The 25,838-nt window shown below is 62.3% G+C and overlaps 2 protein-coding genes across 2 annotated transcripts in view; both read right to left on the reverse strand.

The window, feature by feature from the left end:
- Window positions 1–258: 258 nt before the first annotated feature.
- Window positions 259–4,935, reverse strand: LOC108499715 (acylamino-acid-releasing enzyme-like). Its single transcript, XM_017819860.1, has 22 exons — window positions 4,891–4,935; window positions 4,097–4,226; window positions 3,871–3,997; window positions 3,694–3,793; window positions 3,524–3,599; window positions 3,286–3,449; window positions 3,072–3,209; window positions 2,892–2,983; window positions 2,751–2,791; window positions 2,553–2,674; window positions 2,339–2,399; window positions 2,174–2,271; window positions 2,045–2,096; window positions 1,872–1,960; window positions 1,625–1,763; window positions 1,467–1,550; window positions 1,316–1,396; window positions 1,135–1,223; window positions 840–1,030; window positions 661–763; window positions 476–582; window positions 259–405 (listed from the first exon to the last, which is right to left on the reverse strand). The coding sequence occupies exons 1-22, from the start codon at window positions 4,900–4,902 to the stop codon at window positions 300–302; spliced, it is 2,202 nt and encodes a 733-aa protein (XP_017675349.1). The 5' UTR covers window positions 4,903–4,935; the 3' UTR covers window positions 259–299.
- A 578-nt stretch (window positions 4,936–5,513) lies between these two features.
- Window positions 5,514–25,838, reverse strand: part of BSN (bassoon presynaptic cytomatrix protein) — a 94,274-nt gene continuing 73,949 nt past the window's right edge. The window contains exons 4-12 of the mRNA XM_017819838.1: window positions 21,013–21,555; window positions 13,155–19,880; window positions 10,273–12,397; window positions 9,219–9,955; window positions 8,809–8,902; window positions 8,557–8,700; window positions 8,339–8,393; window positions 8,156–8,252; window positions 5,514–7,636 (exon numbers count right to left, since the gene is read on the reverse strand). Of these exons, the coding sequence (XP_017675327.1) occupies window positions 8,353–8,393; window positions 8,557–8,700; window positions 8,809–8,902; window positions 9,219–9,955; window positions 10,273–12,397; window positions 13,155–19,880; window positions 21,013–21,555 (10,410 nt within the window). The 3' untranslated portion in view covers window positions 5,514–7,636; window positions 8,156–8,252; window positions 8,339–8,352. The remainder of the gene's footprint in view (window positions 7,637–8,155; window positions 8,253–8,338; window positions 8,394–8,556; window positions 8,701–8,808; window positions 8,903–9,218; window positions 9,956–10,272; window positions 12,398–13,154; window positions 19,881–21,012; window positions 21,556–25,838) is intronic.

The following is a 25,838-nucleotide window of genomic DNA, read 5'->3' on the forward strand; positions in this document are numbered from 1 at the left end:
CGTGCTGTGCCACGCCGGGCTGCCTGCGGGCTGCTCACAGCTGGATGCCCGCCAAGGCACGTGGGAGCAGCCCGACGCCAGCGCCACCGCCGGTGCCAGCCCTCCAGCTGCTCCCTGCTGCCCAGGACGGCGAGGCAGGGCTCACCCTTCCCCATGGCCCAACGCATTCCTGGCGGCACAACTGCCCACCCACGCAGGTGAAAGGTCCAGTGGCCACCAGCTCCTGGGGCACCACCACCAGAGACACCGGGATGCTGAGCTACATCGTTTATTGGGGGGGGTGGCAGCAGTGGGGGCCCTTAGCACTCCAGGTGCTTGAGAAGCCACAGCGCCATGTTCATGAAGCCATCAGCTTCAGCCTCGACACCAGCCAGCGCGTGGCCGTTCCCTGGGTACCAGAGCAGCCTGTGGGGGAGAGAGAGGGGTTAGTGCCATGCCTGCACCCCACCATCTGGGCACCCAGCACTCCACTCACCGTGTGGGGACCCCCCGGGCCTTGAGGGCACGGTAATACTCTAGCCCTTGCTTGGGGGGCACACGCCGGTCGTCTTCCCCCAGCATCAGCAACACGGGCACACGGACCTGCGGGAGCGACGTGGCCTCAGCACTGGCACTGCTGGCAGGACTGGGACAGGGATGAGGAGAGAGATGGGGACATACCCGGTCAACATAGCGAATGGGTGACTTGTGCAGCATCTCTGTCCACTGGGCTGGGTCTGGCAGGGCATCAGGTGCGTAGGGCAGCCCTGTTTCTGTCAGGCACCTGTGGGTGAGAGTCAGGGGCACGTGTGGGGCTGGTGTGGCAGGGAGCCTGGGAGATCATGGGCAGCAGTGCTCACCAGTCAGGGATATCTGTGGTGGCCACCATGGAGGCAATGTTCACCACAGGGTTGCGGACCACGCAGGCACGGTAGGTGTCAGGGAACTGCCCGATGAGGTGGCACGCCAGGAAGCCGCCATGTGAGCCACCCACCACTGCCACCCGGCTGGCATCCAGCGCCTCCTCCTGCAGCACCCTCTCCACGCAGAGCTGCCACCACAGGGGACACCCACTGAGGCGGGCAGCTCTGCTTTCTCTACGTGGGGCACCCATGGGAGCACATGTGTGCCCCAGGACCTCGTGCTGGGCCGTACCTGCACATCGCGCACGTCCTGCGTGCCCACGTTGCCAGGCAGGGAGGCCACACTGTCCTGGCCAAAGCCCAGTGAGCCGCGGTAATTCACTGCATGGGGGGCAGCGTCAGAGCCCTTCCTCCTCTGTGCCCCCACCCCAGCCCCTCCGTGGGCAGTGCCCCAGAGCCCCAGTGTCACTCACCCATCAGCACAGCAAAGCCCACGCGGCACAGCGCCGCCGGGTACAGAGCCCACCCGGCCGTGAATACGGAGTGGGGACCCCCTGCAAATGGCAAAGGCAGGGGGGTGACGCTGCCCAGCTGGGGTACAGCAGGGTAGGGACAAGCTCTTACCATGGGGCATCACGACCAGCGGGGGCTTCTGGGCAGTGGGGCCCTCAGTTGGGCGCAGCAGGATGGCATCAAAGTCCAGGCCCCCTACAGAGGCAGGGTGGGGGTGTCAGGGATCAGTTGGGGTGGTGGAGTCCAGCCTTGCCTCCCCAGGCACTCACCATACTGGGGGTGCTCCTGCTCTGGAGGGGGCTGCAGGGTGCGGATGCCCCAGCTGATGCCGGGCACGGGGGGTGCATCCTGCAGGCAGATCCACTGTGCCTGTGCCTCATGGCCGGCAGCGGGCAGGACGGCCACTTTCTGTGCAGGGAGAGGGGTCAGTGCTCACGTCAAGGTGGGCACTGGGAAGAAGGGTCAGCGCCTGCACCAAGGGGCTGGTGGGCACTGGAGAGGGGGACGTGACTTTACCAACGTGGAGGGGCAGCTAGGGGTGGAGAATCTGGCCACCAAGAGGTCCCGGTCGATGGTCAGGACAGACCAGCTTCCCCGGGGGCCATCTGGGGAGTAGGGAGGTCAGACCTGCAGGTGTGACCCCCTCCCCACCTCTGGCACCGGCATGGCCCTGTTGGCCCATCACTCACCAGCTGTCAGCAAGGTCGTGCTGCCCGTCGCCGTGTCCACCACAAACATGTCCTAGGGGCACAAGGGCAGAGTTCAGTGGAGCCCTGACCTGGCCTGGCCCCCCCAAGTGCCCCCCACCACCCTCTCACCTGCTGGCTGCGCTGGGCCGTGTCCAGCAGGATCCGGCGGCTGTCGGCCGCCCAGCACATCCCTGGCAGTGCCCCGCAGTAGATTCCCGGGAAGGCACCTATGATGACAGTGGTGGCACTCAGTGTCCCCTGTGTCCCTCCTGAAACCCCCAGGGCTGTACTTACCCCACTCCTGCCGAGGCACAGCCTCCAGCACCGTGCTGGTCTGTTTGGTGTACCAGTCGTACTGCGGGAGACACGGAATGGGGTGAGTTTTGCAGGGTCTCATCCCGCCTGCCACCACTGCAGCACAGAGAGGGGGCACCACTGCCCTCCTGCCAGCCCCCACCTTGGCAGAGGTGCCCTGCTACTTCCCCCGGTGTCCCCCGGTGCTGCTCACCATGCGGAGGCGGCTGCACTGCTGGTGGGGGCCCAGGACATCGTTCTCCAGGTAGACAATGCGGCAGCTGTCGGGGCTGAGCCGTGGGGACCACACGGCTTTGGTGTCCTCAGAGAGCAGCTCTGCATGGGCACAAGGGGACAGTGAGGGGCTGTGGGGAGCCGGGGCACCGGCGGGGTTGGGGTCTGTGCCACTCACCACATTTCCCACCCGTCAGGTCCACATAGAAGAGTGCTGACCTGCCGGCACACAGGGGTGTCACAGTGGGGCTGTGGGGTGGGGTGCCCCACATGGACTCACTGTGGGGTTCAGGCTGTGGGGTGCCCCACGAGGACTCACCGTCGGTTAGTGCAGTAACGCAGCCCCAGGCGGAAGGGCTTGTGCCACCAGCCCACAAACACCACACCGGTGTCCTCAGGGGACCAGAAAGCCTGCAGGGAGAGGGGAGATAAGTGGCTCAGATGGCTGCTGGCCCCCAAAATCTCCCTCTTTCAGTTCCCTGCGGCTCCCCATCCTGACCTGGCCAGGAGAGAGGTGCTCAGGGATGCCCTCCAGCACTGAGATGCTGCTGCCCTCGATGTCCAGGATACAGAGGACAGGCACGCTGCGGGTGCTCAGAGTCTCCCCCCAGTCCTCATGGTACACGAACTGCTCACCCTGTGGCATAGCCCCGTCAGCCCCACAGCCACCTGTCCAGCCCCCACCTGCCCCAGGACGGGTGGGTGAACCCCACCTTGAGGGGCGCATCCTCCTTCTTGGGCTGCCCTGTGTCCTCATCAGAGGTGCCCAGCTCGGGGGCTTTGCTCTGGAAGAAGGACTCGGTCTTGGGACGCTTTTTCTCCGCCACGTAGAGCAGGTGGGTCTCCGAGTGCGACCAGGCGAGGCACCCAAACTGGTCTGCAGGGCACGGTCAGCACCAGCCATCCCTTCCCCCAGGACCCCGCAGCCCCTGGCATCCCCAGGCCTCTCACCATCGTCGCAGACATTGCCGTGCTTGTCCAGCGCTGTCAGGTCAATGCTCTTTACCTTGCGGTTCTGATCCCACACCTGGGGACAGAGATTGTGGGGCGCCCCAAGACACAGCGTGGATCTGGCCCTGAGACACAGCAAGTATCCAGCCCCCCCTTGGACCCCTCCTCACCTCCAGGAACTGCTTCTCCTTCTCTTTCTCCTTCTCCTTGCCAGGGACTTTGCACAGGACGGCCTTCAGTGTCCCGCTGGGGGACTCGCGGCTCAGCAGCCTGTGAGTGGGTGGATGCCCATCAGCCCCTCTGTCAGCACCCCGGGGATCCCGTGTGGGGAGTGGCATGAGACTCACTCGCCCTTGATCTCGGAGCAGGTGCCGACAGGCCCCGAGTAGACGATGGAGGCTCCATCGTGGAAGAGGAGGTACTGGCGGCAGAACTTGATGTTCTCGGCCCTCGCCAGGTCCCGCTGCGACCACTCTGAGGAGGGGGGTGAGGACACCAGCTGTCTCCCCAGCAGGCAGGCAGGGACCACCCGGGGTCCCCCCAGTCCCCAGAGGGCACAGCCCATCCCCGTACCGGTGTAGAGGCTGCAGTACTTGCCCCCGTACTGGGTGGTGAGGTCGGGGCCGAGGCAAGCAGCACTGAGCCCCGGGTGCTGGCTCAGCTCCCGGTACAGCTCCGACAGCTCCTCTGTGCGTGGCGGCACCTGCGGGATCAGAGTGGCTGGAAATGTGTGGGGTGAGGGGTGGGGGGCAAGGACCGGGCAGTGATGGGGCACAGGAGGCAGTTACTGGGGCGCCAGGGTACATGGGGAGAAGTAGAGGTGTACTGGGAGCAATGCCTGGGAGTGGAGAGCTGGGGCAGATTTGGGGTACACGGGAGGGGGACAACGGTAGAGGGGCAGCTACTGCAGGGCTGGGGCAGTACTGGGGGTGCAGAGCCAAGGCACTACTGGGGTGCCAGGGGCTAAGAGGGTACTGGAGAGCAGTACTGGGGCACATAGGGGGGATTAGGAGGGTGTCGGGGCACTTATGGGGGTACCAGTGGGTACGAGGATACTGGGTGCAGTTACTGGGGCACAGGGGGCATCTAGGAGGGTACTCGGGGAAGTTACTGGGTACTAGTGGGTATGAGTACGCTGGGAGGCAGTAACCGGGGTCCATGGGGAGATACAGGAGGGTTCCAGGGGATGCTGAGCCGGGGCAGTCACCGAAGCAGCGGGGAAGGAGCGGGGGCAGTGAGGGTCGGGGGTCCCGGGAGTGCAGGACGGGGGTGCGGCGTGGCCGGGGGTGGTCCCGGGGGTGCAGGACAGGGGTGCGGCACGACCGGAGGTACTCCCAGGACTCTGACCCGCCCCCCCAGCCTCTCACCGGCGGCTCCATGTCGGGGCGTGGGCGTGGCCAGCGGCGACACTTCCGGGGTGACGGGCGGGGCCTCCAGCCCGCGGAGCCTCCCATTGGCTGCGGCGCTCCTGCCACCGCCCGCGCTGGGGCGCCCCCTGGTGGGCGCGGATGGAGCCGCCGCTCCCCCCCCGCCCGCTCCACGTGTCCCGGCGGCCGCTCTCCCCCGGACACCCGATCGCCCGCGGGGCCCCTCTGAGGCCGTGGCCGGGAGACAGGGAGCGGCCCCGCACCCTCTGGGCTGCCCTGCGTTTTTTTTTCCACCAGGTGGCTGCGGCACAGGGGGGCCGAGTGCAAGACGGGGGGATCGGGCCCTTGGGGGATACAGGGACTCCCAACGCAGCACCGCGGCCAAAGGGGATTGGACCCTTGGGAGCCCACAGGATCCAGCAGCCTGGACAAGGAGGCGAGTCTGGGTCCTTGGTGTTCAAAGGGACACCTAGCCCAGCAGCCCAGGTGTGGACTGCAGAGCCCACCAGTGCTTGGTGCCAACTAGATCCACGGGGCTCCCATCCTGGCCACCCGCACCATGCCCAGGGGTCCCAGCCCCCTGTTCCCTCCCCCCCAGGCAGGCAGGAATCGGGACCAGTCCGTGGTTTGTGTCAAGTCCTTTTTATTCTGTTCCCACAGAAACACCTGGTGAGGGGGCAGCTTCTGGGAGGGAGTCACGACACAGCGGCGGGGGCGGTACGGCACGGTACGGCACAGTACGGCACGGTACGGGGTCACTACGGGTGGCACAGAGCACAGCAGACACGCACACCGTCACAATGTTCAGAGGGAGCGCACCCGGCATCGCACTCACCGCTGGAGACAGCGCCCAGCCGCGCTCGGCCCTCGGTCTTTGCACCCCCCGTCCCCCCGCCCCAGCCAGATCGCCACGGTTCGGGCTGGGGGCCCTGCCTGGCGGGGGTGGGCTCTGTGCCCCCGGTCCTGGCAGGCACGAAGGCAAGGTGGCGGATGTGCTCGGGCGGCGAGATAGGCCCCGGCGGGGTCTCGGTCCCGCGTGCGATTTACACACTGTACAAGTATTTACAGCGCGAGGAGTGGCGGGGCCGGGGAGGCACCCTCAGGCTCTGCACTTGTCAGCGGCGGGGAGAGGCGGCGGGTGTGCGCGGGGCCGGGGGGCTCCTCGGTGGGGCTGCCCCCAGCAGTGCCACGCTGACCCCCCCGTCCCACAGCCACCGGCCTCCCCCCGAGCCTTGGGCACCGGCAGAGCCCCCGGCGAGGGATCTGCCGCGGAGTGTGGGTTTCCCGCGGCAACCGGGTCCTCGATCACAAGTGCATAAATCTGCTAAGAGCTTTCAGTACAGCGATGGACTGATGGAAAAGAAAAAAAGAAAAGTCCAGGCAAAGAACAGCAAGCACTGAAAGGCGGGTGGAACCGTGCAGAGAAGTAGCAAGCCATGCTCTACGACGGGACAGACGGTCACGGGCGCTAGGGCTGCCCTTTGGCAAAGTGGCCCTCCGTGGGTCGAACATGCCACGAATTCATACGCACGGGTGGTCGGTACAGAGTAGTTCTCGGGTCGCTCGGCGGCGGCACGCTTTGCGATGGAACCCTTGGGCGCGACATTGAACTGATTAGCTATTCACAGGTCTTGTTCTGGAGTCGTGTTATTTCGTTGCATAGAACATCGGGCGGGTGGGTGGGCGGGTGCCCCCCGCCGCGGGGGTGCCGGCGGGGCACTGCCAGCGTGGGGAGGCGGCGGGGTGTGGGTGAGCCCCCTCCTCGGGCTGCCTCCCCCCCTGGGGAACCCCCTCCTGGCAGGGCGAGTGGGCTTTGGCCGCCGGCCGCTGCGCTGGCCGTCCCCGCAAAATGGCTTGAGAAGGACTTGGATTGCACAGTAAAAGGAAGGATACTGCCGGAGGCAAAGCTCTCCTGATCTTGTTCCACGGGATTTGTGCTCTTTTGTAGCCTCCTGCACTCTATTGCTTCTACAGACGACAGCCCGTGTGCTAACTCATCGCACAAAGCAAAGAGGGAAGAGGATTTGGTATAAACTTTAGAAAAATAAAACCCCAAAAACGAAAAGAAAATGAACCCAAAGAAACCGAGAAAAAAAGGAACCCCCCCGACGACGCCCCGTGCCCCCCCCGGTGCAGATGAGGTATACACAGAAATCAAAGTGGGATGATTAAGGCTGTTCTTGAAAGAAAAGGGGTGCCCGCGGCAGGCGCGCTGGCTGCGTGGCGAGGGCGAGCGCGGCCCTTTCAATGCTTCCAATGGCTTTGGGACGTGCGCCCAGCCGGCCGCGCCGCCCGTCAGAGTCCTATGGCCTCGTATTTCGGTAGTGAAACAGTGTTAGGTCCTAGCTGACGCGCTCCGGGGGCTCCCCGGCGGGGCCGGGAGCGGGCCGCAGTGCAGGGGGCGCGGGGACGGCCCCGGCGGGGCGGATGGGGTTGGGAAGGAGGAGTGGCGCCCATGGCGCCCAGCCCTCAGCTTGTGGGGGGGAAAAACCTATGAAGAGGCCAGAGCTGGGGTTCAGAGGGAGCAACTCTGCGTATAATCTTGAGAAAGGGCCGCAGCCCACCCACAGGGCCCGACCCAGTGGTCTGTATCAGGCCCATCCCCTCATGGCGGCTGCCGGGGCTTGCCGTGTGCCGCGCTGGAGCTGCTCGCCTGGCGTGGGGGGCACCTGCCCCAGGGCGTCCGCCGGGCCCCTGCTCGGCCGCTTTTTGGTCCAGCATCCAGGGATCGCCCTGCTTTCAAAAGCTTGTGAGAGACAGAGAGAGAGGCATTAGTCTGAGCAGCCTCGTCCTCGCGGAAGGGCCCTGCTGAGCAGCAGTGCCAGCCCGAGCGAATGGGCCCCAGAGAGCCAAGAGGCACTGCAGGCCGAGCAGCTGCTGCCGCCCCCGCGCTGGATGGGCTCCCGGAGCAGAGCCTGGGCCACCCAAACCTTCCATGCAAACCCAGGGTCTGCACCAGCATCCGCATGGCATCGGCCCACATGGCTCTGCCAAGAGTGGGGAACAAGGCCAAGCCCCCATGCCTTGGCTTGGGGCCGGCACTTAGACATGAAAATGGAGATGAGTGGCCCAGAGTGAAGGGACGGGGATGCACCAGGTCTTTCCCACAGTGGTGACTGGGACTGTGGCAGGGCAGAGCTCAGTATGTGCTGGGGCAACAGCAGTGCCACAGGAGCCCCAGGGATGGCATGGTGGAGGGGACCTCAGTGTGAGGATTCATCCTTAAGGGCAGCCAACTTCTCCAGCCCTCTACATGGGCGCTCACCGTTATACTCAGAGTCTGGCGCTGCGTGCTGAATTCATTGGCTTCTTCATAGGTTTTTCCACTGCAACGACTCAATCTCCACTCGCTTCCCAAACTCCTGCAGCAGGAAGGAGCAGGAGGGTGTCAGGCACAGCCGGGGCAGGGAGAGCCCACGGCGCAGTGCCCAGTGCCATCTGCACTCACCTTGTGCCGTTCTCTCACCAGAATGAAGTGAACTTCTTGCCGAAAGCTGACACCGCTGTGGGGAAGCCAGGAGAGGTGTCAGTGTGGCTCCCCTAATCCCCCCCTCCCCAGGCCCCAAACTGTGGGAGCACTGCACCCCAACCATCCCCAGAGTGCCTGATCCCATTTGGCACAGAAGAGCATCACTGCCCTATCCCCATCCCAGGAGCAGCCCTCACCTTCAGTCAGTTTGCCTGCTTGTTCTGCTGCCCCCCCTGGCAGGATTTTGGAGAAGACACTCTCTCCTTCCCCACCAGGCTGCCCCGTGGCCATGCCGGCGGGACCACGCGGCCCGGCCGCCCTTGGACCGGCCTTGCTGTCTGCTGGGGGACAAACAAAACCACCATTAGCAGGGGACAGGCCCAGCTGGGGGTGCCAGGCCGCTGGCATGAGAGGGGACAGATGGCACTGTGCCACTGGGGCCCACTGACCTGCTGCTCCCAGGGGCTGCGCCGCTGGAGCTCTCCCTGGCTGCTGTGGCACTTTCGCTGCGGGTTTGGATGTGTCTGTCGGCTCTGCTTTTGTCTGGAATGGGGAAAACAGCTCTCAGGGCTCACTCTCCCAGCAGAGCATCCTCTAGGGGTGGCGCAGGCCAGGAGGAAATGCCCAAACGCTGTTCCAGGGCCCCAAAAGAGGCAGCAAGGGATCCAGGACATAGGGATGTCTCCTTGAGGGGATGGCTGCTCCCAGGGCACCCAGGGATGGTTGTGGTGGGCATATGGGTGGGATACTCTTTGCCCCATGGCTCCTGTTTCCAGCCCTTCTGCCAGCCCCTGGCCACAGCCAGCCGATCTGATCCCAGGCAGAACTGTGGGGCCCAGCCGGCCAAGCCCGTACTTACCGCCGGTGCTGGGTGTCCGCCCGGCTGTGCGTGGAGTGCGGCCGGTGCCTTCCCTGCTGCCTGGGCTGGCCCCGGCTGCTGCTGTGGTGGCCGGGCCGAGGCAGGTCCCTGTGTCCTGCCCCTGGCCTCGGGCTGTGCTGAGCCTGCTGGCTGGGCAGCCTGCCGTGCCACTGGCTGCTGCCGTGCTGCCGGCTGCCCTGCCTGCTGCGGCCTGGCCGCCGGCTGCTGCGGGTGTGCGAGGGGCTCCGACTTGGGCGCTGTCGTGGCTGACACGTGTGGCTGGGAAGGCTTCTGTGCCTTGGGGGTCTCGGTGCCATGGTGGTGAGCAGCAGGGCGGGATGACGGGCCATATTCAGCAGAGCTGGGGCCGTAAGGCGCACGGGACTCGGGCTGCTGTGCCTTCTTGGGGCCGGACGGTGGCCCGTGGCTGCGGGGCTCGTGGCGGCCAGACTCTCGTGGGTGCTGCTTTGCCGAGCGGCGTGGGGGCTCATCACTGGCGTGCCGGGAGGTGCCAGAGTGGCGATCGTACTCCCTGTGGTGCCGGTGCTCACGGTGCTGGGGGTAGTCATCATGCTGCCACGGGTCTTCATCAGGGGGCTCGTCATAATCGTGGTAGGTGTGCTTAACTGGGGGTCTCTTCTGCGAGGAAGAGTGGCCACCGTAGTGCCTGACCCTCTCCGCCCGCGCCTCCCTGGGCTTATCAAACCAGTCTGTCTCCTCCTGACCCAAATGATAGGCTTCGGAAACCAAAAACAAACCACAGTCAATCTCTCGCTCGAGGCTGCCCGGGCGGAAGCCATGCAATGAGTGGGAGAGGCAAGCAGCGGGCACGCGCGCAGGGGACAGCACGTGCCGGTGGGGACGGGACGCGGCGCGGCATGGCATGGTGCTGTGGGGCACCGTGCAGGACCGGCTAACACCGAACACCCGGGGTGGGGGGAGGAAGGCACGTGTCAAGCAAACTGAGGCGGTGAGAGTGTCTCTGCGTACGAGCGGACAGGCATGCCCCGGGGAAGTGCCATGCTCTGGGGTGGTCACCACGGGGAGCCGTTACCTTCGCTGTCTGAGACAACGCAATGGGCATCGTCCATGCCGTAGCCCTCCTCGTGCTTGTACGAGTGACTCCTTGGCACGTCTTTGATGTGCTTTTGCACATCAGGCAACGAGTGGCTGGAGCAGAACTGGGAGCAGGGGTCCCCTGCAGACTGAGGGCCTGGCCCCCCCGCAGTGCGTGACCCCCCCACTGACTTCCCCAGGGGGCTGACGGGGCTCTCCTCCTCCGAGGGCTGCGAGCGCATGGGCGCCCGCCCGCGGCTCTGGCTCATGCTGAGGGATGAGGGCTTGGAGCTGACTTTCTGGGAGCGCTCCATGCCCTCCCGTTCATAGGACTTGCTCCGGCTGCCCATCTCCCGGCCAGAGGACTTTTCCACCCCATAGCCAGAGGAGCGGGTTCTGCTGCTGCTGGAGTAGACCCGCTCATCCTCATCCACCAGGTCCCGGCTGGAGACACCATAGTACTTCTGCTGCTCGTAGACGTTCTTTTTCAGGCCATAGGTGATCTCATCCTGCAGCTTCTTGGCCCTCGAGGCCACGTTGCTGCTGCCAACTGAGGTTGTTGCTGAGTAGGAGGCCAGGTCTGACTCCACGTCTTTGGCTTCTTCGATGGGTGAGAACTTGGAGATCTTCTGCTCCATGCCCTGCTTCCTGTGCTTGCTGCGTTTGGAGGAGATGACAGCGGGTGCCAGGTTTTTGGATGAATGCTTCGGTAGTGGTGTGCCAGAGCCATGCTTGTCCACCCGTGAGGAGTGCCGGTATTCACTGTCCCCATAGTAGTAGCTCGAGCTGGTGGAGCTCCCTGACACTCTGCCATTGCTCTCTGTGCCCCGGTAGTAGCTGTTCTTCCCACGATAGTCAGGGCCATGGTGGTCGTAGATGTCCTCCTCAGACTCCTCCTCAGCTTTGGTGTAACAGCAGGGCCGGCTGGAGCTCTCGGTGTCCCCCAGGTCACTCTTCTCTCTGACGTGGCGGCTGTCGACGCTTGTGCCCACCGGCTCCGCTTTGTGCCCCTCCACCGCTGGACTCTCCTTGGTGAGCTCGCTGATGTCCTCAATCATCACATAGTTACGGGGGATGTTCTGCTCCAGGCTGGTGTAGAGGGACTCCGAAGAGTAGCTGGCCGAGGGGCCTGGTGTCGTGCTGGTTCTCTCAGCCGGCCGGGTCTCAGGCGCCTTGTACTGCTCGTAGCTGCCACTTGCCGGTGCAGTGCTGAAGGTGACGTCAGGCACGGCAGAGGAGCTGGTGGCTGCGCTGATGACCTCGTAGTTGGTGGGGATCTTCTGTTCCAGGTCAGCCAGTGAGGTCTGCCGTGGCTTCTGGTGCCCGCCAGCTAAATCTGCTGGGCTCTGATAGAGGGTGGGCTGTGCTGCCGGCACGGCAGCTGCCCCGGCATAGGCGCTGGGGGCTTGGTAGGGGTTTGGGGGCTGGAAGCCTGGCTGGGCTGGCGTGGCCAGCTCTGGGTATGTGGTGCCGTGGGCCGGGAAGGCACCGGGTGAGGTGAAGGTGGGCAGTGGGGCTGCCGACAAGCCATCCTGCGAGGTGCTGGCTGCAGGGTACTGGGGGTGCTGCAGGCGCGGCGGCGGGAAGGCAGCAGGGCCCTGTGGGGCGGGGTAGGGGTAGGCGCCGTAGGAGGCGGCGGCAGCGGTGGCGGTGTAGTCGGGGTACTGCCCAGCAGGTGTGGGGCGCAGGCCAGCGCCGTCATAGGCGGCGAGGCGCAGGCTGTGCAGCTCGCTGTCGGACAGGTAGTCCCGGCGGTCCCCAGGGTAGCGCAGGTAGGGGTGGTCCCGCCCACCACCCCGATCCTTCAGCAGCGACTCCTTGCGCTGGGTGATGCCCAGCTCCAGGTACTTCAGCTTGGCATCAATCTCCTTCTCCTCCTCGTCCAGCTCTGCCTGCTTCTTCCGCAGCTTGGTGGCCTCATGCTCCACCAGCCTCAGGTCACGGTCAAGCTCCTTCAGCAGGCTGGCCTTGGTGACTGGCGCGGTGGCCTTGGTGGCCAGGCTGCTCAGGTAGAGCTGGGAGGCGGCCGGGCTGGCCAGGGGGACGTGGGGCTCCTCGGGCGGTGGGCTGGGCAGTGTCCGCTTCACCTTGCGTGCCAGTGAGCTCGACTGCAGCCCCCCCACCTGTAAAGCCAAGGGACAGTGGGTCAGGGGGGCAGGTGGGTGTCTCCCCATGTCCCACCCCAAGCACCACAGCGCTCATCCCATGCCCCGGGGGTTGTGGTGAGGCGTCCCAATGTGCACGTGTTCCCCCACGCATCGAGGAAGCAGCGTTTATGTAAAAGCGCAATAAATAGGATGGAAGTAACAGGCAGGGCGCTTTCCGTGAGTAATTACCGGGGGTGGCAGCCGGCCAAGTGCCAGGCTGGCCACGTGTGTGCCCTCTGCCGCAAAAAATGCTTTCTATCTGCGGGCATGTGGCAGAGGGACTCGGGAGACTGCCTGGGGTGCTGCTGCCCCAGGAATTGCCCCGTGGCTCTTGCCTGGGCACTTAGCAGCTCAAGGCAACCTCAGTGTGTAGGGACACAGGCGGGAGCAAGAGCCACCGCAACCCGAAATGGAGTTGTGGGTTATGGTGGCTCCTTGTGTGAGAAGGGGGACCCAGCTGGAGCAGGGGAAATGGGATAGGGGACAGCCCTGATCCTGCCATCCCACAGCACCTCCTGCCTGCTGACAGGCTCATGCAGCCAGTGGATCTCCAAGGCCTCCCTCTGGCTGCCAGTGTCGCTGCACATGTCTGTGCCCACTGGCTGCCATCAGCTGCCACAGGAAGCTGGCCTTTTGAAATATTAATTGCTGCAGTGCTAATGAAACTGAAGTGTCCCAAGGTGCCTCCCGGGGCTGATCCCTGAGGGGAAGATTGTTCCCTGTGGTGACATACCTGGGTGCTAGGTAGCAGTGGGTGCTGATAGAGGGAAAACCTGTCTTTGCCGGCCTCCTCGGCGGTGGGGCTGATGGGCTTGGGGTCAGAGAGGGAGCGCTGCATGGTCTTGATGGGGCGTGGCAGCGTCTGCTGGCGCTGGGCTAAGTCAGTGGTGAAGTGCTTCTGCGGGGGTACGTGGGCCTTGTTCAGCCGCTCGCTGGTGGCGAAGGAGGACTCCAGGAGACGGTGGGGGGACAGGGGTGAGACAGGTGAGTAGAGGACCTGGGGAGAGCGGGGTGGCTGGCGGGTCACCAGCTGGGAGAGGGATTCGGCCGGCAGATGGGACTGGTAGCCGATTTCCAGGGGATCTGGCTTCTTCTTCTCGAACTTGCCTAGGGTCTGCTGCCGGACTGTGTGAGGGTCCAGGGGGCCTGTGCTCACTATCTGGAGGTTGGTAGAGTAGGGTGGGATGGTGGTGGGCACCGTCAACTGGGGGACCACGACGCCAGGTTGAGGGGCCGGCTCTGGCTCCGTCTGGCAGGCCAGGCTCTCACCCCGCTGCGTCTTCTCCGGGGCTGAGATGTATTTCACAATCTCCACCCGGGGGTCATGGGTGGTGATGTGGATGGAGGGGGAGACACGGAGGAGCTGGTCGGGCTCTGTTTGCACTGAGCAGTCGCTGATGGTCTGGATGCCCACACTGGCTGTACCACGGGTCACCCCGTCCGTCTTGCCCTCAGCGCTGGCCTCGGCATGCCGTGAGGCTCTGGAGCGCCGGCGGCGCACAGGCTGCTCCCACTCCCCGCTGTCCTCCTCGTCTGTCTGCACGCTGCAGTCAGCGCTGCGCCGCGTCCGCCGTCGCCGTGACAGCATGTACCGCTCCTCGCCATCCTCCTCGTCTGTCTGCACACTGCTGTCCGCTGTCTTCCTTGCCACAAAGGCCTCCCGTGTCGTCTCCTTCTCGTAGGCATCCCGCAGCCGTGGCATCGAGTTCCTCTTCTTGATGCCCCGGCCAGGCTCCCAGGATTCCTCGACTTGCAGTGACATGTCCGAGGCTGAGCTGCTGAGCGGCCGCTGCGGCACAGGGTAGCGGGGGCCGGTGGGCCCCTCTGGGGGTGCCTGGCCCGGTGGGGCCCATGCCTGCCCGTTGTGTGGCAGCCCCCGTGGCGCCTCGGCAGGCCCCTCAGGCGGGCGGGCGGTGGGCTCAACGGGCGCAGGGAAGATGGTCTTCTGCCGCTTCTGCTCCTCCAGCTGCTGCTGCAGCTGGTGCTGGAGCTGGTGGATGTGCTCGAGTTGGAGGCGCTGCTGGGCGAGCTGCTCCCGCTGCAGCGCCAGCTGTGCGTGCCGCTCCTCCTGCTGCTGCTGCAGCACCTGCTGCTTGATGCACTGCAGCTCCTGCAGCTCCCGCTGCACCAACATCTGCTCCTTCTCACGGTGCCGCTGCAGCTCCGCGCGCTCCCGCTCCAGCTCCTCCTGCAGCCGCAGCTGCCGCAGCTTCTCCAGCTCCACGCGCTCCCGCTCCAGCTGCAGCACGTGCTCCTGCTGCTTGCGCTGACGTTCCTCTTCCCGCTCCCGCTCCTCCCGCAGAGCCCCATCCAGTGGCGGCTTGGGCGCTGCGGCTGCTTGCACGCTCTCCTTGGCGGCTGCTGGTGCTGCCGGTGCCTCCACACGGGGGGCAGCCGGTGGCGGCTCCACTCTCTGCAAGCCACTGGTGGGGGCAGCTGGGGCAGCAGGGGCTTTGGGAGTGGGACCAGCTCCCGCCGTTGCTGGTGCTGTGCTGACAACAGGCTTCCCCAGGTAGACAGGTGTCTCCATCAGTGAGGCTGCTGGGGCTGGACGGCTTGGAGCTGGGTGGCTTGGGGCTGCGTGGCTCGGGGCTGTGTGGCTCAGGGCTGCATGACTTGGGGCTGCGTGGCTCGGGGCTGGGAAGCGGTACAGGCCCTGTGCTGCCAGCGGGACACGGGGGGTGACAACAGGCAGCCTAGCCAGGCTGGCCAGTGGGACCGCTGCTACGCCACCAGGGCCGTAGGGTCTGTACAGCCCACGCAGCATGGGCCGCAGTACTGAGGCCGGCTGGGTGGTGATGGGAAGCGTGGAGGCGATGGGCGTGTTGATGGTGGAGTAGATCATGCCGTCAGCGGCCCGCACGGTTGCAGTGGAAGGAAGCATCTGCCGGATGGCGCCCAGGCGGACGCCGGGAACATTGTACTGTGCCAGGTTGCTGAAGCCCTGCCGTCCCTCGGGGAAGGTGGGGTTGTACATCCCGCCGGGTTTGGGCGGTACAGGGCCCTGCTGCTGAGCTGCCAGCCCCCCCGTGCCCCCCTGCCCAGCACTGGGGCCATAGGGCAGCATGTCAGGGCCATTGGCATGCCGGCCCCCGTACTGGTCCATGGAGTTGAGGGCAGCACACATGCGGCTGATCTCGCGTGCTGTGGTGGCACTGTAGTGGGCCAGGCTGGACTCCTGGAAGCTGGCCAGGTCCCCCCGGGGCGAGAAACGGTAGTCAGAGTAGATGTTGGAGGCTGAGCTGTACCTCCGCATGGGGAATGGGTGGCTCAGCAGCTCTCCAGGTTGTCGCAGGTCGGAGAAGGAGCCATACTGCAGCCCTTGGCCCAGGTAACCCCCCTCAGCAAAGCCCACGCTGTAGGAGTGCTTCATGGTGCTCAGGTCCACAGCGGCATCACCCCCCGGGGAGGGGAAAGGCTGATCCCCCTTCGTGTGGTAGTAGCCCATCCCGATTTCAGAGAGGTTTGTGTCTGACATGGAAGAGTAGAGGCGGCCAAAGGCGCTAGCTGCATAAAATTTCTGCTCCTCATAGAGTGCAGGTGCTGGGGCCGGCTGCTCCCGGTAGGGGAAGGTCTCCGGCAGCTCTGGCTCTCTGCTGCCATAGAGGGGCCCGCTGGCTTTCCGTCCAGGCGCCACCGTTGCCTCCCTGGCTTTTTTCTCTGGCATCTTGGAGGTGGGGTTGAAAGCGCCGGTGCAGCTGCCGCCGAAGGGGAATTTGTAGACCATGTCACAGCAGGCCACCTGGCTTTCTGGCTTCACGCCTGTGAGGTCCAGCACATTGGTCGGTGCCTCCTCCTTCAGCACTTTGGTCACTGGGCCAGTAGCTGCCTCCTCCATCTGCACCATCATCACCTGGGACTTCTTGCCACCTAGGGCAAGGAGAGGGCTCTGGCTCTTCAGCTCCACCGGCACTGCCCGGTACACCTCCGAGCCCGGCTCTGGCGGGAAGGACTGTGGAAGGCCACCGGCATTCTGCACCCCGCCAGTCTGTGTGAGGAGCACATCCTTCTTCGCCATCTGGCCTGGCACGCCATACCTCGCAAATTTGGTCTGGGGGCCAGCGGCAGGCTCAGGCTTGCCACTGGCTACCCCACTGGCTCTGACAGTGGCTGTCTGGACTCCCTGCTCCACCTGCTTCACCTGTGCCAAGCACACTGGGCTCCCAGTCCCCTGCCCGAAGTCCACACGGCTCTGGAAAGGGTCTCCATAGACCACAGGTTGTTTGGACTGTGAAAGGATCATGGGGGAGGCAATGGCCAGGCCGGCAGTGCTGGCTGCTGCGATGATGGCATGGGGCTGCTCCTGGGCATTGAGGTTGATGATCAAGGGCTGGATGGCCGTGGACTGACGGTTTGGGATGTGGTCCAGGGTCAGGCAATACTTCCTGGCCTCAGTGGCCAAGGATGTGAGATCCATGCCTTGGTCTGTTATGATGATGGGGGCAGACTTCAGTGCGGTCCGCAAATCCACAGCATTGCTGCTTGGCACCTTGGGCCCTGGCTCCACTCGAGACGTGCCGGGGATGGAGGAGATGCGGCAGAGGGATATGTTTTCCGCAGGGAGCGCTCCCCAGCTGTATAGCCCTGTGATGCCGTCAGCAGCTGAAGTCACGGCAGGTGCTTTCTGGGCATGGTCCTTCACTGGCTGTGCCCTGATGTAGGCACCTGCCAGCTGCTCTGGCTCCGGTGTCTGGGTGTAACCGTGGGCCAGCAACTGCCGGCTTGGCCTGGTGGGGGATGAGGTCGGGGACGTCAAGGCGCCAGAGCTGACTGGCTTGGTTTGGCTGGCTGCGTCGGCCGCCAGTGTGATCACCATGAAGGGGGAGTCCTGTGAGGAGGCCTGCCGGGTCAGGCGTGGCGAGCCCGCCCGGTGCGGTGTCTGCGTCCCCTGTGCCACCATGGGGGAAGACGTGTCCGGGCCAGCAGCCGCAGCAGAGAGACCCTCGTAGGAGAGGACGGGGCTCTGTGTCTGCGTGGAAAACTCAGCTGTGGCCTTTGTGGTGCGGGTGGGACTCTGTGTGGGGGAGGTGGGAGAGAGTGGAGGGCTGGAGGTTTTGAAGAAGAATGTCTTGGGCAGTGCAGGCTTGCTGTCGCTCACAGCTGGGAGCTTCTCCCTGGCTGTCTGCACGCTGATCTCCACCGTCCTGGTTCTGCTGGTGTCCTCGGTCTGTGAGCCATAGCTGACGGTGCTCTTTGCTGGAGTGTAGCTTCTCCCAGCTATGGATGGGGTCTCTGGAGCTGGTGAGCTGTAGCTCCGCAGTGTGCTCCCGGGGCTGCCTGCCGCTGTCGTCACTGTGCTGGCACCTTTGCTGTAGGCATAAGGAGTGGTGGTAGCCTTGGATACTGGGCTGGGTGCTGCCGGGGCACTCTGGACCTTGGCTAGGTCTTGCCCCTCTTTTGCAAAATGCTGGGTGACCCGGACATCAGGAATGGTTTTGCCCGTGCTGCTGTCGGAGCTGGCAAAGGAGACAGGAGCAGAGAGCTGTGTGGGGCTGGTGCCAGGGGTGAGCGGGCCGCCGTTCTGTTTCAACAGCTCAGCATAGGCGCTCTCAGCATTGAGGAAGCGCTTCTCCTGGTACGCCTCCTCCTGCCCCTTTGCCTTCTCACCCTGCTCAAGGGCCAGGTCGAAGGAAGAGGACTGGTGCATCCTGGAGATGCTCTGCGAGGTCTGCAGGATCTCCTCATACACTGCTCCCACCTTCGGCAGGGCGCTGGGATAGTCAGGCTGGGAGGGGCGCATGAGGCTGCTGTCGTACCGGTACTCGTCGGCATACTGGTACTCGAAGCCGTTCTGGCCCTCGGTGCCGCGGTAGCCGACCTGCTGGTAGGTGCTGCCAAAGGAAGAGGCCGGCTGGGCCTGCTGGACCTGCTGCTTCTGCATCATCTCTGCCTTCCTCATCATTTCCTCGTAGGCTTCCTCGGCGCTCTTGAGGGGCTTGCTGGTGGGCTGGCTGGGGCCAGTCTCCACCTTCTCTGTCGGGGAGTAGAGCGACATGAAGGTGGGCAGGTTGTACTCGCTGCCCGACTTGTATAGCTTGGAGGTCACAGCGTCAAAGCTCTCTGCCTCTGAGTCGATGGAAGGCGAGTACTCCGAGCAGGAGGAGCGGTGCAGCTCCTCCATCTCTGCTGCCTGTCGCAGCTCCTCAGTGGGGGAGGCGTCCTCGATGGGGGAGAGGTTGCTGGGGGGGGTTTTGGAGCGCTCCCTCCTCCGCTGGGCCCTCAGCTCCTCCTTGTCACGCTTGGTCTTGCGTGCTGTGCTCCGGATGCGCTGCTGCTCCACCTCCCGCATCTTCTCCTGCTCCCGCAGCAGCTCCTCTTCCTCCCGCATCTCCTCCTCCTCAGATGAGTCCTCAATGGTGGGCAGCAAGGGGCCGTGTGAGCGGTGCCGAGCCTTCCTCTGCTGCTTCACCTCCTCCAGCCGCTGCCGGCGGCTGGGGCTGCTGTCGCTGTCCTCCTCCAGAGAGGAGATGGAGGTTGGTGAGGTGCCCGAGGTGTAACTGGGAGTCGTGGCTGGTAGGGTGGAGGAATACTCGCCCCGGGAGCGTTCCTCAGGGGAGCCTGTCAGGCTCTCCATCTCCAGCTCGGGCTCCCGGTCCAGGCTGGTGTCTGCCTCCTGGCCCATCTCCATCTCCCGGCCATAGCCGGTTGTGCTGTTCAGCTCAATGGTCTTGAATCGCCGGAGCCCACCCTGGGCTGTGCTCAAGTCATCACCCTCTGCTGCCTCCACCTCCTTCCTCTCCTCCGTGTACATGCTGCTGGCACCATGTGGCAGGCGCCGCTTGGCTGGCGCTGGCTCTTTGCCCTTCTCTGCCTCGGCCTTCTGCCCAGCTTTGGGGATGCTGTACTTGGTGCGCCCGTAGCCTTCCTCCTCCTCTTCAAGGTTGTCCTCCTCCGCACTCATCTCCAGGATCTGCCTCCGCATGAACTCCTCATCGCTCACCTCCGCCTCCCGGCCCTTGGCCCGGGGGGGCACTGGGGAGAAGCCCCCCTCACTGCTGTCCTCCACGTAGTCGTGCCGCAGCTTGCTGCCAAACTCATCTGAGGACTCAGCACTTTCCCGCCGCTCCCGCTGGTTATCCCACTCCTCATCCTCCTCCAGGATGTCCTCCAGCTCCTCGTCCGAGTCGAAGGCTTCGGGGGTGATAGAGAGGTACCGTGGCCGCTGCCGTTGTCGCTGATCCTCCTGTGTCTCCGAACGGCCTTTGCCATGCTCGGTGGGCTCCGGTGGGGCACCCCGGCCTTCCAGGAGGGGCCGCATGCTGCTTTCCAGCTTGGTGAGCTCGGAGGGGCTGGGGGGGCTCTGCCCGGCCAGCCCGGTGCTGCTCAGCTTCTCCTCCTCTTGCTGCACCAGGCCGGTGATCTCGCTCTGCGAGCTGGAGATGCCATCGGAGGAGTAACCGGTGTCGCTGAGGCTCTGGGGGCTGCGGGACAGGTCTGGGGGGTAAGGCTTGCTCCCATCCTGTGGGCAAGGGAGAGCACAGTGTCAGACCTGGGCAGCTCCAGAGCTGCTGCCCCTGCTTCCCCCAAAACCCACTCCCAGGGAGCACGCAGAAGGTCTGGGCAGCACTGGGAGCCAGCCCAGCATGAAGGCTGGTGGCCCCCTCCATGTCCCCAACTCAGTGGCTCATCAGCAACTTGTGTGTGCTAACGAAAGCAGGTGACAGGGAGTGCTGCAAGCAGGGTGTGGCACAGCAAATGGCCCTGGGGACAAAGGCATCAGGGAACTAATAAATATGTTTAAAAAACTGGAAGCCCTCAGCTCCCAAACAACCCTTCAGAAGCAGGGCAGCCCCCAGGATCCTCATTAGACAACAGCAGAAATAAACAGGCCCCTCACTGGCTTTGGAATTAGGCAGTGTGGGGGACAAGCCTCTGAGCCATGGGGACAGTGCCATCACACCCAGGGCCTGTCACCCTGCCAGTATAGAGGCACTGCAGACCACTTGATTTTGGGGCACAAGGAGCCTCTTCCCTGGGGGCTGCACAGTGGTGAGGGGGGCAGCCGACCCCTCCTGGCTGGTGGGGACCTCCTGCTGCATCCCCTCCCCATGGGGGGCTCTGCTGGTTGCTGCTGGGATGGCTGCTCATGGGGTTACACTATCCCAAGGCAGCCAAACGTTTCTCAAAATGGTACTGAATTTGCAAAAAGTGGGACGAGGAGCTTGAAAAATGCCCACTGCTGCAACATGGAATGTGAGGAAACTTGTTTTTCATTTCATGACAAATCCAACTGCCTTTCTGTTATTTTAAAATAAATCCAAAGGCCAGAGATGACCTGAACTATCACATTTTGCCCAACTTGATGTAATCCTAATAAATAGAAGGCAAATACCAGCATGCTGCCATGAAGCCTGTGAAGGTCCTAAGGCATTTGGGAATGCTGAGACAGCAGTGTTTGGAACTCACCATTCCCCAAAAGACCATTTCCCGGGGCAAATGGCCTCGACAACATGGTTTGTGTTCTAATTTGGAATAATTCTCCCCACTTGTGAGCACAACTGCCACCAGAGGCACGGTTCAGCACCAAGCCAGCCTGGGGCAGGATGCAGTCTCTGGGGATGCTGGGAGCTGGACGCACCCTCAGAGCTCACCTCCTGCTCCTTTGCCCGCGGTGCCTCAGGCAGTGCCCGGCTCTCCTTGCTCTCCACCTCCGGTTTGGGGGTCACACTCTTCCCCTTTGGAATGGTGATCTCAGGGGCTCTGGAAGGCTCCGGGGCAGCTTTGGGCGGCGGCTTTTCCTCTGCCGGAGCTGGGGGCTTCTTTTCTGCCACCACCGGAGGCTTCTTTTCTGCCACCACTGGAGGCTTCTTTTCTGCCTGTGCTGGGGGCTTTTTTTCTGCCGGTGCTGGGGGCTTCTTCTCTGCTGGGACAGGGCTCAGAGTCCTGCTCTGCTCGGGAGCCCGGAGGCTCTTGGCAGGCGAGGGCTGTGGCTCAGGGGGTGCCGCTGGCTCGGCGGGCGTGGGCGCGGGTGCCGGTGTGGGTGCTCTCTGCTGCTGGCCGGCGGCGGGCGGCTGGTGCCGCGGGGAGCCGGTGGACGGTGGCTTTGGGGTAGGCAGTGGCATCGGGGCAGGGTCGCCGAGGCTGCCTTCGAGCAGCCGTTGGGTTTGGCAGTTCAAGCAGAGCCATTCGTTCTTCTGCAAAAGGGAGGAAGGAAAAACACTGCTCAGACTCTGGGAGCTTCCCCACAAGCGGGGATCTCAGCGAGGAGCTCTGCTGATGGGACACAGGGTGCAAAGGACTCGGCCCACCCAAACCAAATAACCAGCTGTGGGGGGGAGCACAGTGGTGTAGCCATACCCTACAAACCATCCACATCCTGCTTAAACCCACCCCTATCCCTGTCCAGAACCCAGTGATGTCCAGCTGGAGGGACCATGGGTACAGCACAGGGATTGCACACTCTGCCCCACAACCCCTCAGCACCACCAGCTCTTTCATTCTCCAGCCTTGCGGTATTTTCGGTTTTAAGCAAAATTAAACAATTAAAGGCAGATTACTACTGCAGCTTAACACTTCTCAGCTCCATACAGCTCCTCTCTTGTTCCAATTTGTTTTCTTTGATACAATAAAGGTTTAATAGCATAATCATAACGCTTAGGGATCTTTTTTTCTAGGTTAACAAAAATACTGGGTACACAAGTACGCCAAAATTTCCCGAAGATACTACCCAAAGTACACGCTGTGCAGGAAAAGAACAAGCCAATCTCATCTAGTGAAATTCTCAGCAAGAGCTGTCATTTTATGGCCTGGAAAAAGCAGAGGCAAGCGGGGCTGTGAGTGGCAGAGAGCCTGCAGGGCTACGGCAGGGGCTCTGCATTAAGAGATCAGAAGCACTTTCCCCCCCCGGGTCGCCCAAGGACTATTTTTACCCACCCAGGAATGTCCAGGAATAGGGGCCTGACATTTCCTTCCCTTTAGATGTTTCAGCATCTTAAGTCTTTCTGGTTTTGCTGCTAACAGCACAAATATGCTCCAGGACCTTTTCCCAGACTTCTCCTTTGCTGATCCATGGCTCCCAAAGCTCGGGGTGGCCAGCCTCAGAGGGACAGGCCCCGAGGAGCTGTCACACTGTCAGAGAGGTGGTCTTGGTCTTCAGCTGGACCAGCCTGGGGCCAGGGCTGTGAGCCAGCTGTATTCCCTGGGGCCACAGAGGCCATGGGTCTGCCTGTAGAAAATGAGATTCACCAAAACGACATCGAGGAAATGACCTCAGGTTGTGCCAGAAGAGGTTTAGATTTGATATCAGGAAAAATTTCTTTGCCGAAAAAGTTGTCAAGCACTGGAACAGGCTGCCCAGGGAAGTGGTGGAGTCACCTTCCCTGAAAGATTTAAAAGACATGTAGATGTGGTGCTTAGGGACAGAACTGAATAGGCTTGGCAGTGCTGGGGTAATGGTTGGACTCCAAGATCTTAGGGGTCTTTTCCAACCTAAACAAGTCCATGGTTCTATTCTATGACATTAACTCCCATACCTACAGGACAGCAGCACTGTGATAGCCTTGCCCAGGTTATGATGAGATGCTGGGGGTGGCCAGGAAGAGCAGGCTTCCCCATGGACACTTCACTCCTGCAGCAATCCCACCCAGGAGCAGCCACCAGCCCACGCCCTCTGGAGAGCAGAGGGGTGGGAGGGCTGCTCCTGTGGGGATGGGGCAGACGTAAAATATCCTCCCATCCCCAGCTCCCCCCTGCAGCCCCTGCTCTTCACACAAACATCTTAAGAATACATTAGGGCTTCGGAGGGCCATTAAAAAAATCCCTTTCAGCACGGTAATATTTAATTACTGCTTAATCAAAGAGAAAGTCTAATTAAGGGGCAAGTGCAGCCTATTGTATCTTAATGATTGCATTTGTCTTCTTTTATTTCAGAACTCGTTCTTGTCCCCGTGCCTCTGAATCAGATCTGCTCGCCCTGCTCCGCTGTGTAATTATTCCAGACTGCAGAAGGAAATGTGATTGTGTGACACAAATTGAAACCCTGCCTCATGGAAATACACGACCTTTCATTTTTCTTTCAGGGATCCCATTTTATTTCACCAGAGCTCCCTCCCCGATGCAGGCAGTGAGGAGAGGGATGTGATGCAGAGGGGACGGGCTGGATGTGCCAGGGCAGAGCTCAGCTCAGCTCCTGCCCATCCCTCTCTGCCATGCCATCGTACCAGCTCCCAGCATGGTCCTGCAGGAGCTGGAGGAGATCAGCTTGCCTTGAACTACCCAGCCTGCCTCATCCAGGGCACTGCTGATGCTCCTGATGTTCCAGCATGCCAGACCATGCTGGCTGGCAGACCTCTGGATGTGGGATGGGCATGGCTGCTTTTGCCCTTCCAGGGCAAAATTCAAGCCCAGGAAGACCATGGAAGACCATCACTGGCCACCAAGTACCAACTGTGGATGCTGAGTGCCAATCAGGTCCCATCTGAGGAGGTGCTCTTGTGTCCATGGAGAGGCAGAAGTCACTGCTGGTGTAATCTCATCAGCAGGAGGCTTAGGCAAAGCCTCCAAAACTAGGCAATCACAGTATTGATCCCTTTCATGGGGATGCTCCATCCCTGGAAGTGTTCATGGTTAGGCTGGATGGGGCTTTGAGCAATCTGTTCTAGGGGAAGGTATCCCTGCCCATGACATGCCCATTTTGCCCCTTGGTTGGAACGAGATGATCATGAAGGTCCCTTCCAACCCAAACCATCCTATGATTCTGTGATCTAATGGCTTTGCAGGTTGCTCTGAGCCTTCTCCCTCAGGTTCCTCCCAGCTGTGGCTCCACAGCCATTCCTCTTGGCAGCTGCCCCAGTTTGAGCAGCTCACCCTGCCATCCTGCTCTCACAGATGTGACAGCTTCACTCTTCATGGGACGCACTGGGAAGTGGATAAGGGAACTATCTCTGTTAAAAATAGCCCTGCCAAAAAGATTGTGGAGCTTCACTCTGAAATGCTCCTCATCTTCCAAAGCAAGCAGGAAGGCACAGGTACAGCATGGAGACTGAACCAGGGAAAGGGTAGGTGGAGGGGGTTCTTGGCCTTTGCCAGCCATGAGAGGTGCTGGCCAAGCCTGGAAACATCCAAAACAAGAGGCTGGCGTATATGGAGTTTGCATTTTCCCTTCCTGGTTTTTCTTTCAGCACCTCTGGGGTCTTCCTGGGAGACCTTGCTGACAGTCCAGCACGCTTCGCTTCAGTCTGAACCCCTGTGGAAAATCGCTGCACGGTTACAGCCTTGGATGGCAGAAAACCGGTGAATTTTGCCAAGCTGTGGGAGAGCCCTCTCCCTGTCACAGCCAGTGCCGAGTGGAGCCGTGTGTGAGCACAGACCGTGCTGCAGCAGCCAGCGCGGCGTTTGCCATCACGTCCCGCGCTGGCTGCAGTGAATGCTCCAGCAGCAGCAGCTGTGAGCTGCCCGGCTCCACACGCACACCAGGGAGCGAGAAATCCTGCCTGTGGCAGCTGCGGGAAGGTGCAGGCAAACAAAGCTGTCCGTGCCTGAGGGAACACCTCTGGCAAACCATTTAGAGCTCTTCATTCCATCCTTAAGAGACCTCTGCAGCCCCATCAACCCCAGCACTGACACCTGTCTTGCATCTGGGTGGTAAAACTTAGAGGCTCCATAAGGATGCTGAAGCTGAGGCACCTCCCAGCCCCGTGCCAGCCCCCTACGGTCTGCTGGTGACAAATGATCCATCCCTCTCCCGTGGTCCTGCAGCATTATCAGCTCGGTATTTGTTTATCCCACAGCACCTCTGCTCCCTCTTAGGAGGACGGGCTCTGAAGCAGCTCCCTCCTCCTTATAACTTGGCCTCGGGCATTTCCCAGTGAACACGGCCAAGGGGATTAAGCTGCCCCTGAGAAACATGCAAACATTGGAGGACCGTCTGGTTTGCTAACAGCTTGTAAATCCCCATCGAGATTAACCAGATCCCACGAAGATAATAATAATTAGGCTGTATTTAGTGCTTTGCATGTCCAAACCCTTGGATATACAGGAAGTCAGGGTGCCCCTCGAAGAGGTGGAAAGCGGTTAAGGAGCTTATGGCAAAAGCACAGTGGTGCCTGTCTGAGTCTCCACATTTAAAGATGCTGGAAACCTTGGCCCTGATCAGGATTGGGATGGGGGCTTGCCTGGCACTGAGGTTTGCTGCCTCAGGACCACCATGGGGGTGGGCATGGGGGGTTAACTACATGGAGTGCACGGCGATGGGGAGCTGAGGAAGGCTGCGGCACACAGGGAAGATGGGCAACACTGCTGGGATGCAGAGTGGGCTCTGGGCAGAGGAGAGCATCAATAATTAGAGAGATGAAACCAAAGCACACCTGAGATGCCATCTGAAGTGAAGAGGCGCTGGCATGGCAGGGCACACTGGAAAACAGCCAGCTGGAAGCAGGGGGGTGAGGGTGCCAGGGGCTGCCCAGCCCAGCTGGTTATC

The sequence above is a fragment of the Lepidothrix coronata genome, unplaced genomic scaffold, assembly GCF_001604755.1.
Source record: "Lepidothrix coronata isolate B3197 unplaced genomic scaffold, Lepidothrix_coronata-1.0 Scaffold78, whole genome shotgun sequence".
NCBI classification, from domain to species: Eukaryota; Metazoa; Chordata; class Aves; order Passeriformes; family Pipridae; genus Lepidothrix; species Lepidothrix coronata.

What these genes read in the sequence shown, in the direction of transcription:
- LOC108499715 (XM_017819860.1), bottom strand. An exon ending in AGTGCAGCCGCCTCCGCATG is followed by an intron (nt 2,400 to 2,552) that starts GTGAGCAGCACC and finishes TGTCTCCCGCAG; the next exon opens with TACGACTGGTACACCAAACA. An exon ending in ACCACAGATATCCCTGACTG is followed by an intron (nt 764 to 839) that starts GTGAGCACTGCT and finishes TCTCACCCACAG; the next exon opens with GTGCCTGACAGAAACAGGGC.